General features: G+C 37.2%; 1 protein-coding gene across 1 annotated transcript in view; it reads right to left on the bottom strand.

Moving 5' to 3' along the window:
• Nucleotides 1-11539, bottom strand: part of LOC104159975 (catenin delta-2-like) — a gene marked incomplete at its 3' end in the record, with an annotated part of 47100 nt that extends 35561 nt beyond the window's left edge. The window contains exons 1-2 of the mRNA XM_009698016.1: nt 11317-11539; nt 2784-2967 (exon numbers count right to left, since the gene is read on the bottom strand). Of these exons, the coding sequence (XP_009696318.1) occupies nt 2784-2967; nt 11317-11539 (407 nt within the window). The remainder of the gene's footprint in view (nt 1-2783; nt 2968-11316) is intronic.
• Between the last annotated feature and the right edge of the window lie 808 nt (nt 11540-12347).

The following is a 12347-nucleotide window of genomic DNA, read 5'->3' as shown; positions in this document are numbered from 1 at the left end:
ATCACTGATAATCCTAATGCAACTGAATTTCAACCAGTGTCCCTTCCAAAACCAGCTCTAGCAAAAGGAGGAAAAGAAAACAGCAGATGACAATCAAACAAGAGTCTTAGAAGAAAATCTCGCATTGAAGATGACAACGGACTTTCCATTTACCAGATAAACACAGCACTATCTCAGCCAGAAACCACATTACATCTTCCTGATTTACATTACCTTCCTTGTCCAGTGAGATTTTGAAATGGAAATATGATGCTTGGAACTAGTCACAAATGGAAAGTGTGAGAGCTGTTCAGTTTTGGGGGTGGTGGGTATTTAAGGAATGCTAGCTAAGGTACTACCTGCACAGAGCATGTGCAACTCCAATCATCACCACAGAGTTTTCTAATCTTTTCTTTTTGATGCTCGCCGTTTCCTCCAGCCTACAGCCTCATTGTCTTACATGAATTCAACACAAGAACCCAGTTACCATCTCTGAGGTCAACTTCCACTTTTCTCTCTTGCACAAACTCAGAACTTGATATTTTGTTCAGAGAGAGATTTCTAGCAACAACTGGGGAAAGGTAAACAAGAAAGTTCCCTGTTGGTGTGAAGCAAAAGTCAGTTCAACCCTCTCCAAATGTTCTGGCTCTGCCAAAGAGCATTCACACAGACTAAGTGGGATGAAATTATCTAAAGAAGATGGATGAAGGCCAAATAAATATCTGAAGCCATTAGAGAGGACAGAAAGATGCATCTGGGAAATAGGGAGGGTTTGATATCAGAAAGATATTAAAAAGCCATACTATGCTTGAAGGGCCTGTTTAGAAGGAAGACCAACCTGCTCAGGACAGACGTTTGAGTTGCTGTTACAGCTACCTGGGAAGGATTCAAGAGTTATAATATGCACAGTCTTTTGCAGGCAGATATGAGCTTATTTTGCATGAGCTGACCAGAAGCCATTCTGCTATGACAGTGTACCATCAAGCACTTGGCAGTAAGCCTTGCTGCAAAGCAGTGTATATTAGATCAGGTAACGTACCATTCTCATGTGGCCCCAAGTCCTCAGGCTGACCCAGACTGCAGGCTACAGTAAGCTCACATCAGTTTGCAAATGGGCGTGCACATACACTCACAAAAAAAAAAAAAAAAGAAAGATTTCAAGACCATTGTGCAACGAATCCATCAACTATGAAGTAGGAAGAACTGAGGTTTGTAGGATCAGGGATGGACACCAATCCCTGAGAAGCAGCTGGGAAAAATTAACAGGAAGACAGAACTTACAGTGTGGGGAGACCAACACTAGACATGCCTGTTCAGAGAAGGGGCACCGTGAAGCCCCAAATTTATAATGGACATTTCTTTCAGAGGCAGCTCTTCAACTGAGACAGGGTAAACATCAGAATTGTGAGACATATAACAAGGTACAGGTCTTTATGGAATGACTGCTGTCACAGTGATTTGAGCAACATTTTTTCCAGTGATTTAAATGCAATGCAACACAATTATACTACCAAACTCTTTTCAAAATCAATACAACTCAGGTACAAATGACTAGCTTCAGTCTTATATCCCAACATAGCTGGTATTCACATATACACACCTGCATTTAAGTCTAATACAAGTATATTTGCAATATGGAAGTTACTACCTTCCATCATTCATTCCCTTCCGATTACATATAAACCATCCATAATTATTACTTTTGCCCTTAAACTTTTCAAATATTACTTCTGAAAGGGAGATATTTCATTTGATAAAATAGCACAAAGATAAAAAGCTGCTTGCTACAGATATGAAAAAAATACTGTTATTTTACTTTGCCTCCTATCAATTTTTTTTTTGTTTAGCTCTTTGATGGATATCTGCTTTGGAAGCAGCATACAACATAGACTGTATTACCGATACATATTATTCACTTAACAATTTTCCTGTGATGTACATAAAAATACTAACTAATTGATTTTCATGTCTCTGAAATAGATTACAGAATCTCCAATACACAAGAAGAAAAAAAAAAATCAACGCTTAAAAGAACTTGCCTAATATTTTAAAATATTTCAACAAAATGCTATGGATTGGAAATGTTATGACTCAATTCTTTTGTAAGGTTTTGTCAGACTGAAACTCTTCTTACTCATCCTATTTTCATTCTCACATCTACCCTGATTTTTAGGAACATATTGCACATATTTATATAAGTGCACCTTGGTGTTGCATATATGTTTGGCATACAAATATAAATATAAATAAATATCATACTTGTTAAGGATCTATTTAAGTATTCTAGTTGCACAATGTTAAATTGGTTGGTCTCTTATTAAAATCCATTTCTCATATTCACAGAGCAGAAAAAATCTACTTTATATATTTATCATAACTACAGCAACGGCATCTGGAACCCGTAAGGCATGTTACTTTTTGTGAGCATCTTCATTACTTTTTGTGCTGATCAAATTGGGTGTAATAGTGAGAACATACTGACTTCACTTAAGCAACTGGGGAAATGGGACGAATCTACAAGGAGAAAAACATCTGTAATATACAAGCTTGGATGAGAAGATTGGTCAAGACTGCTGAGAAAAGAAAAATAGAAAACCCACAGCAGCGCTTCTAAAGATTGTTTTTTGAATGGCCTGAAGCTTTTTTTCTAATTAATCTCCAACTTAAAGCTTACAGCTCTGAAAGTCATTGTCTTTGCTGACACACAAACCAATTATTTACTTTACAGATACCTAAGAATGAGAAATACCAAGTCAAGCCAAAGCAAGATGATTAAGGTAAAGCAAATGTTTTTCAGCACTCACCTTAGGCACCCAGTGGCATTGCGCAGCACCTGTGATGAATGGAGTTGTATTTTATGATCATCCTGGAGCGGAGAGTTTTCCCATCCAGAGTGAGGGATGATCACTGCATTGGTCAACACTGCGAGGGCATCCTGGATGATTGGCATTTTCAGTGCATCACAGGAGGATAGATTCCAGAGAACTCCTACAAAAAAAGCAAATGACTATTAATTAACACTTCTGCAAAAAAGAGTGAATAATTTCCATTTTAAAAAAAAACAACAGAATAGAAGAGTTAAGTGTAAAAATTGAGTAGCGAGTTATGATCTAAGGCCTATCTAGGCTGCCAACCATAACATGGCTGGACTTCAGATTTCTTCCTTCTAAAAAAAACTAATAAAAACTAATAGCAGAAAATAGGTTCTGATTTATGCTAAGACTATCACTGTTGATAGACACGCATTGAGAGAATAAAACGATACCTCTGTGATCTTCAATGGAATGAAAGTAACTGTCCAGGCTGGTTGGTACTACAAGCAAAAAGACTTCCTTCACAACCTGATACAGTAGGACGGTATTATCCCAGCCTTCAACAAGTCATTTTTTATTTTGGAAGTATTTTGCTACACAAAGTTACAGAATACTACTGTTTTTTGCACAGAAACAGCAAGCGTAATGGTGCAACTCACAAGGAGATTTGCTGGAATTAAAAAAAAAACCCTTCTGTTAAAATTCATAATGTGCCAAAAAAAAGTAAGAGCAAACAAGAGCCAAAGCTTTCTGAGCACAGCTGCAAGGATCAGGGCCACTGCAGATGTGCCACACAGAAAGCAGGCAAGAAACTGTCGGGGGCAAGAAAGACCTTGCTTTTCATTCCCTTGTACGTAGTTGTACATTTGCTGGAAAAGCACATTTGATTTTTGTGCTGCTCCAAGAGCCTGCTGCTGCTGCTGGGTGGCTACTCGTGCTGGGGAAGTCGGAGGGCAATCTGCTGCTCTGAAGAAGCAGTGGTCTTTATTTTAGCCCAGTGTCCTCCCAGGAGCAGCTGGAAGAGCAAGCTTGCCTCTTCCCCCCCCTCCCCTTGCCACCATAGGTCCTCTTCTCTAGACTCCAACCCTACCCCTTCCTACTTTCCTTCCTGTAGCGACAGCAGCATGGCCCCGCACCTAACCTTGAGCAGTAAAATTGAGTTTTGCCTTTATGGCTATCAAGTCTTGAACCAACACAGAGAAAGATTATCATCATTATACACACGAGGTTACAACTATGAACGTTATACTACAAAAAACCAAAGTGAGTGGTCGTGGGAGGAAACTGCCAAAGACCTTACAAATGTAGACTCAAAACACTTATAAATATAAGCAGCAAGAACACCACTTGCTCAAGGCTTTCTTTAGCATTCTGTGTTTTGAAGGAGAGGTGTAATTAACAGGAATCAATCTACATTTCTGGGTTTCCCTTTAAAATTAATTACCTCTATGGGAAGACTGTTGCAGTTATACAATTTCATGTTTTAATTATTTTATATGGAACTGTATGCAAAGACAGTTATGCAGTTTAATGTAATAATTTTGCTTAGCATATTAATAAAAAAAACCCAAATCACCCTAAAATAATAATTTATGTGGTAAACAGGTGGAACCTGACCGACTTTAGCTCCTGACCAAAAAAAAACCAACAGGAGAAATAAGAATACTGTTCATTTATTCATTTAACAATTGCTGCTTTAATGGGAAAAGAGTCTTTGTTTGCATTCTGTTCTGAGTGCCTTTATGAAAAGTAATAGCATATTTAAAGGAATAAAGACCTTCATAAAGATCATTATACTCGCTTTTCTATGACCTGTTCTTGGTAACCATTATTGGCACATCTACTGTTCCTGAAATACCCTGCTTTTAGTCAGTACAAACAACAATATGGTTGCCTTTTTGTTCACATTTATCTAGACAGGTGTAAATGATGTGCATGGTATAGAAGTAGAGACTCAGAATGCAAATCTTTCCCCCTTCAAGGTCCAATATAGTTCTTATGCAAGACAATGTGTTGCTTCACCATGACTACGTCCTCTTTTGGAAGTGAAGCAGAAAAGAGTGCTTTTTTGTACAAAACAGTACTTTGGGCATCAAGAACTAGTCATAAACTTGAAAAGCAGAAAAAAATACAAAATAAGCAAACATTAAGAGCCCTGTCTAGCAAAATGCTTAAAAGAGTGTATGTCTACACTATTTTCCATTCACTCTAGGTTCTTGCTAATTAAAAGTAAACTTACATAAACATCATGATAAGCTGGTATTCAGGAATAGTTGAGATGCCTAGAAATATTCTTTAAGCCCTTTTTCTCTATTTAAAATCCACTTGACACTGCACACAAGCTTCTGCTCAACAAGCCTGACACTGTCTTCAAAGTTTTTGCACCTGAGACAGTTTTAAGGAGAAAGAGAATCTTCTTCCACCCTAGAACAATGTGGTTTATCTCATTTTAAGTCACTGAATACTACCAACCACACTAAAGAAAAAACAATTTTATTCTGACAAGTTATAATTTATTGTCACAAGTAGTGGAGTCTGCTACTTGCTGAGGCTGGCATTTTAAGTGCCTCTTTGTACCCTTCCTTAATTAAGGATTTGCAATTATGAAAGGCCACTGGTAATTCACTTCCCATTACTTTTCCTGAGGACGACCTGGAGCTAGATTTATGTGGGGTCTAAGAAAATGATCCATTGCCTTGACTCTGCAAGGGAAAGTGATAAAAAAATAGATCTTTTACCTGAGTCACCTTCCATTATGGAGCTACCTCTTCTCCATGTGACTCTGGACATATTTTTCAAGCACGTATGCATTACATGCCCTTTAAGACCATAGTAATGAGCTGGTCACTGAGATCATTTGCCACCTTACTCTGAAAGCCCTGACTAAGTTGGGTTTCCGAGCAAAATAAGCAAGTCTAGAATAGCCTCAGACGTGCCTCAACCGTCCCCTAAATTATTTGTATTTCATCAGCTGCCCACAGGAAGGGAAGGGACTGGACTTCGTATACCAGTGATTCAACACAAACAGTGGGCCCCATCCTGCTGTATATGTATTGGAAGAGAGCTGTTAATCCAATAATTCAATAGTCCAACGCAAGTTTAGCATCCATAGACTGACTCTTGGGAGAGAAGGGAAATAAGAAACTAATCAGATCAGTGTTGAACATCTCTTGCTCCATCACTTGTGTTCATATCTTATCTCCTCCTTGCTTTTCAGGTTGTGAGGCATTCAGAGAAGGCATTTTGTCTTCCCATTTGCAGATCACTTTAGGTTGTGTTGGCTGCTTTGTAGAAAGGGAAAAAAAGCTACACCAGACTGATCATGTCTATTTGCAGATAGAAGTTTTTCACCCTTACATATAACAAATTCAAGTGCATGGAAAAAATATCTTGCCATCTCATTTTGAGTTTAAAACTAAGGAGAAACTGGTCTAAAAGTATTCAGCTGTTTCTAGTTGGAAGATGGATTTTGGGTCTGAGTACCAATTACCAGTCTTGCAGACATCGGATGAAGGACTCTTAGAGGAGTCTATGGGAATGCTCACTATAGAGATTTTCCTGTACCAAGTTCCATCTTCTGGAGCAGCTTATCAGAGGACATGCATCTACTATGTTCAATAGGTTATTTAAAGCACTAAATGTAAATCATCTTTTCTAAGAAGGTCTTTCACAGGTAACGACAATCAAATTTAAAAACTGGTTATAAATTCTGAAACATTTTGAGGAATAACTGTACAGATACAGTTCATAAGCAAAACTACACATAGATCTTAGTTAAGGCAATTTAAATTTGTTGCCACTGGAAGAGGGAAATGAGATTACAGAGAACCAGGAAAACTTTACCTTTCTCTTAGCCAGAGCCCAGAAGATTGAAGACAAGACCAACCCTTTTAAAAGCACAGTCCAGGCTGATAAGATGTTACTACCGCTTAGCAGATAGAGCTTATCCACCATGCTTTCAGCTCAGAAACAGTACTCCTTTTTACATAAATTAAGCTATTGTAATAGATACCGCATCATTTATTCTAAAGAACCAAAGCAAAATATTAAAAAAATTTGAAGTTACTCAATTTAATGGAGCAGTCTGAGCCAAAACGCCATCATCTCTGAATCAGACTGGAGTTCAAACTCATCCTTATCGAACTCTTCAATGCTTTTTTTAGCCCATGTTTTGCTTAGAACTGGTACTTGCGCATATATACTTATAGTCAGATATAACTAAAGACCTGATGAGCCACATGCTATCCTTAGTCCATTCAAAGTTAAGGAAATAGAGATCATACACTTCCATGCAAAAAATATCACCCTAGCAAGACAGCATGCGCAAAATCACGAAAGTCTAAACAATTATTCAGTGTGTGATTTAACGCTATGTCAAATTATGACTTTATATATATAAACAAGCCTCTTAGAACAACTTAAATTACAAATATAAATGGAAACCAAGAAACTGGAAAAGTCAGCTTTTCCAATAAGCGTTGCACCTGCCACGCTGCCACTACGTATTTTACTTTTTTATTGTGCTGCAAAAGGTGCACTTTCCCAAATAAATGATAGGGTAAAAGGATCATAAGTAAACAAATATTACTGGGAGAAACGAGACCTTGATTCTTCTCAATCTGGTATGTTTACATCAACCTTAAATTTATACTAAGATGCTGCTTATTTAACATTCTTTGTAAAAATAAAAATCCAAAATTCTTCCAACTCATCTAAGTTTTTCTTTTCCATCTTAATTTAATAGTCTGGTCATGGAGTGATGCAGAATGACATTTGGTAGCACTGGGAGACTGCATCCCAGGAAGAGTGAACATGGTGTTGGTAGGCTTTTTTGTTCATACGCTGAAGGCACCAGGTTACTACAGGGAGTTTCCCTCATGAACATGACAATTAAGATTGAAATCTGAGAGCTAAATACCTTGCACAGGAGCCAAGCACAAGGGATCTTTTTCTGGAGTCCTTGGGAAAAGCATCTTCCACCCCAAGCTCTCAAGCACTAGAAAAGTCATTTGCTGGCTCTTACTGCGGCTTTGCCTCTGAGCCCCCTGTAATTGCAATGCTGCTCTGCAGAGCTGGATCCGCTCCGTGGCAGCAGGGGTGGGCTCCCGAGGTATTACTGCAGTTCTGCTGTAAAGATGCTGAACGCTAACCACAACGTTTCTTAATACCAAGTGCAATAAGACTTCACACCCAGCTCAGCCGTCAGGGTGATGAATCGGTCTCAGTAACAGACTTTCTGTAGGAAACAAAAAGTGGCTGATCTGAATTCTGGCACCTGGACAATTCACAGCTCATAAAACAGCTCCTTAAAAGCACACTAGAAAAACAAGTTTAAAATTGGCATAACAGAGGAGGAAGTTCCACCAATTTTCTTGAAATAATTTATCTGGTTACTGAATGAATACCTATGCGTACCTTCCTGCAATTCACTTACTAACACGCACAGAGGTGGTTTTCTATCTGTGTATAAGATGACTCATGAAAAGTGCAAATTGAGAAGGACTGGGTTTCAGTGAAAGTCAGAAGCAGGCAGGATTTTAAGGAACAGTAAGCGAAGCTGCAGCCAGGTAATTTTTTTTTCCCTTTGCAGCCACTCATAGCCTTACAAAGCAAAAACTTCCACAGAAAATAAAGATTTTTTTTTTAATTATAAACAAACACAGCTTGATCTTGACTACATGTAAGTACATGACTACATATAATACAATACAATATAAGCATTTCCTCTGAAAAGGTAACTCTTTCTTTCTCAATTACTGCTCTTTTCATTCCAAAATTACATCTAGAATTTTTTTAAAAGAAAAAGGAGGGACCAATTTTAATATTGCTTGCAAACAAATCCTGTCCAAATGCTATTGCATTAACTGAAAAAGTCTGTATTCTTCTCACGGGACTGAATTTTGACCTAACATTGCTGCTCTCTTTCTGCTGTACACTTTAAAATAATGTGTAACTGTGGAAGGGAAGAACTGTCAGACAAGAATGTTAGACCGTTATTAGCTTTAATGTTAGACACTAGAGGAATTAGTAGAAGAGTTGACTTAAGTTACTGTGGAAAAGCCAGGGGTTCCTGCTTAACTTGTTTTCTGAACTGATAAAATTAAACTGGTCCCATAAAACACAGAAGCCGAACCAAAAGCAATTAATTCTACGCAAGAGAAACACAGGAAAAAAAATCAACTCTTTTGAAATTAAATTTCATCCTAACACATAACTAACGGCAATACCATTCCCAATTAAATACTTTATCAGAAAACAAGGAAATCAAAAAAGCATGCATATATGAATGCAAAGATTTTTTTTTCAGTGCTTACACATGTATTTTACCAAAGAATTTTTTCTAGCACCCAAAATCAAAATATATGTTTAGTAATAGGCCCTAATATAGAGAACAAAAATATTATACTTAAAACTGAACACCAAGTTACAGCTCTAAGTACCAAACTCCTTTCTCACAAGAACCAATTGGGAAGCTCGTCCTATCTGTAAAGTTGCATCTACGTGCAAAATGAAAGGCTCAGTGTACAGTTGCTAGGAAAAAAAAATAAAAAGAGGAAACACTTACTTACTAGCCAAATCTTAAAATTGTTATCTAAGATAAAGACAGCACTGAAAATAAGATTATTTGGGAGATAAGAAGGGAGGTTGGCCTCTGAACCTAAAAATAAAAAATAGTGAAAAAAGTAATTTCATCACAAAATGAAAATGTTTCAGTATATCTTTGAACTTTAATTTTGTAAACAAAAAAGTGAAATATTCAGATCTGTTTCTAAACAAAAACTATTTTCAAAATAAAATTTAAGTATTCTGTGGTAACAATGGCAAACATTCCAAACTACAGAGTGTTTTTAAACTGCAAGTGTTTTAATCCTCCATCATTCAGGCAGGGGAATCAAAATTATATGCCTAGTTAAATTTTTCCAAAGGATTAGTACTTGCTGAAAAAGTTCAATGCAGCTGTTACGTCAACCCATATGCTGCAACAGATGTCCTCTATTTGTCACTCCAGAACAATTTCCTCGATACTTCCTCTTAAACTTATATTTGACCAAAGTAAAAAAAAAACCAAAAAAACCCTTTCTGTAGTATATTAACAAGCAAATGATGAAATCGATTTCATTGCCATATGAATCAAAACAACTTGAATGAATTTTCACAGAAGATGCATCTCACTGATTGTACAACAGAAAAATAGTTATTTCCCATTTAGACTTGGAAGTTAATGTGGTTCATACATGGGAGTGATCCTAGTGCCAGAAAGAAAACAAGAGCAAAAAGGGACCACCTTGGGTTTTGTGCTGGAACCGAGTGTGGTAAATTCAGGACAAGTGAATAGGAATTTGCCTGGGAAGCAGGGAGAAGGAGGCACACTGTGATGGGAAAACTGATGAAACCATGCCCAAACAGACCCTTAAGAGAGAGGAGAGAGGGACGCCCCTGCCAGGGGCATCGCAGTGCTCCCAGCCAAGACCTCGGCACCCCAGAAGGTTTTCTATCACTGTTTTATCAGTACATTCCCTTTTACCTAGAACACCTTACACAATAAATCAGTGCCCCAGCCTGTTGCTAAGAAAGCAGGGCAGAAGGTTTTAGAAAGCATCTATTTAAAAACCTCTCCTTATTTAACTTGGAGCAGCAGAGGGTGAAGTAGTTAATGTGCTAATTCAGAAAAAGTTGACAATGACTCTTCATGAATACAAAAAATCCTATCAGTGGGTTTTCCTATTTTCAGAGCCAAAATAGTGACAGCACATTGAGAAAGGGAGCAAAGATTGGTTTATAATTAGACAGTAAATTGTAATAGATTTTGTATAAAATGATTCAGTTGAACTGTCAATATTGTTTGCATAAGTGTTATTTGATAAGACAGCATAATTTCTGAAGCAAAATTACACAATTTATTAAATTACTTTTAGATTTGCTATTACATATGAGCTATAAATAGGATGTCTTTTGAATAGCTCTGGAATCTCTTGAAGATGTCGTAGCCTATAGGTTGGGAATCAGCTTCCCAACAACTTACGGGTGTAGTACAGCCTTTTACCTTCCCAGTTGGCAAGGAAAATTGCTACAAAGATTTAGTGTCTCAGTAAGTGAGTGCACAATGGGTTCATAGAAAAGACTATAAAATGCCAATTAATTCCTGCTCTGAATTTATTTGGAAAACACTTCTACATCTCTAGAAACTATGACAATATTTTCTGTAAGTGACACTAAATCTGAAATTTAAACTTTGCCAGTCTGTAGAATGGTACTGTAAAGTGCAATGGTGTTCCCTCCTTACACAGCTGTGCCTTGTTATAGCATATCCATTGACTGTGAAATGTCAGCTTATTAGTCTGGAGAAGTACAAAAAGATATTCAAAGTATTTTCTAAAAATTATGATGATGCAATAACGATTTCTGAAGACTCTCTGTAAAACCTTAAAGTAACTGATTACTAGGGTGGAAAAGCAGAGTAGCCCTGTAGCCCACTAACTGTGCCACTGCCATTGCTAGTAACGGGCCAGAGGTTTTGTAGTACCTTGGTGAGACCTCTGAGGTTGAGTTGCTTGAAGCTGTGTTGGGGCACTTAGATCGTTAGCTTGATGAACTCTAGCAACAGCTTCTGCAGACCAGGTGGCTTCATTTGTTTTGTTTTGGCTTAGCTTTGCATAATGGTGCGGCATAAGCTTAAATTTATCAAGGTAACAGTAACCAGTAGTTTTCCTGCGTTCAACAAATCCTTGGTTTCCTTTTTTCCCCATAATAAGATTTTAAATGTAACAGCAAGGAATCATAAACTATTCTATGCAAAGTTTGAGCTGTGAGACAAAATGCATGTTTTTACTAGAGACTTACAGGAGATTTGACAGAGTTTGGCATTTTATATGAAATTCTCACTGGCTCACAAAACTCAGGGCAGAGTTTGAAGAATACCTTGCTTAAAAGTACCCCAAGCAAAGGGAGGGAGTCAAACTATTAAGTAACCTTTGGGAACTGAAAAGGCTTCTGTACTTAAACATTGAAGAAACTATGATATATAATTCCTCATTCAGCCATTGGCTTCAATCCAGAGTAGAGATATGAATTTTCAGCACACAAATAATTTTGTTAATGTTGAAAACAACTGTTGTTTAAAACACCGAATTAGAAGTAAATCAGTACAAAAGATTTAAACTTTTAAAACTGATTGTGGTGGGATACTGTACTTACAATTACATCCATTTAAAGAAAGAGTGGGAAAGGTTTATCAGAGGTAGTACCCTTCAGATCTCCCTTTTGAATGAAAGGCATTTAAAACACACAAGCCAATTTTAATGCCTAAACAAGCAGATTTGAAAATTGTGAATCTTATCCTAAATCTATTATTTAAAAAAAAATTAAGCTTGAAGTCTGTAAGTCATCTGCCTCTGTGCTTGGTAAGTTCCTCGAAGCACTTGTTTAAAGTTATTAGAGAGAAATTGCTTATCTGCAGAGGAGAAACTAAGCAAGAAATGAATGAACATCTGTTCTTGCCAAAATTAAAACAAGCACTTTTGAAAGTTGTGTTCTATGCTAGCAGTTACCTATCTC

The sequence above is a fragment of the Cariama cristata genome, unplaced genomic scaffold, assembly GCF_000690535.1.
Source record: "Cariama cristata isolate BGI_N322 unplaced genomic scaffold, ASM69053v1 scaffold40453, whole genome shotgun sequence".
Lineage (NCBI taxonomy): Eukaryota > Metazoa > Chordata > Aves > Cariamiformes > Cariamidae > Cariama > Cariama cristata.
The sequence above is the reverse complement of the archived record's forward strand: the minus strand, read 5'-3'. Positions and strand labels throughout refer to the sequence as shown.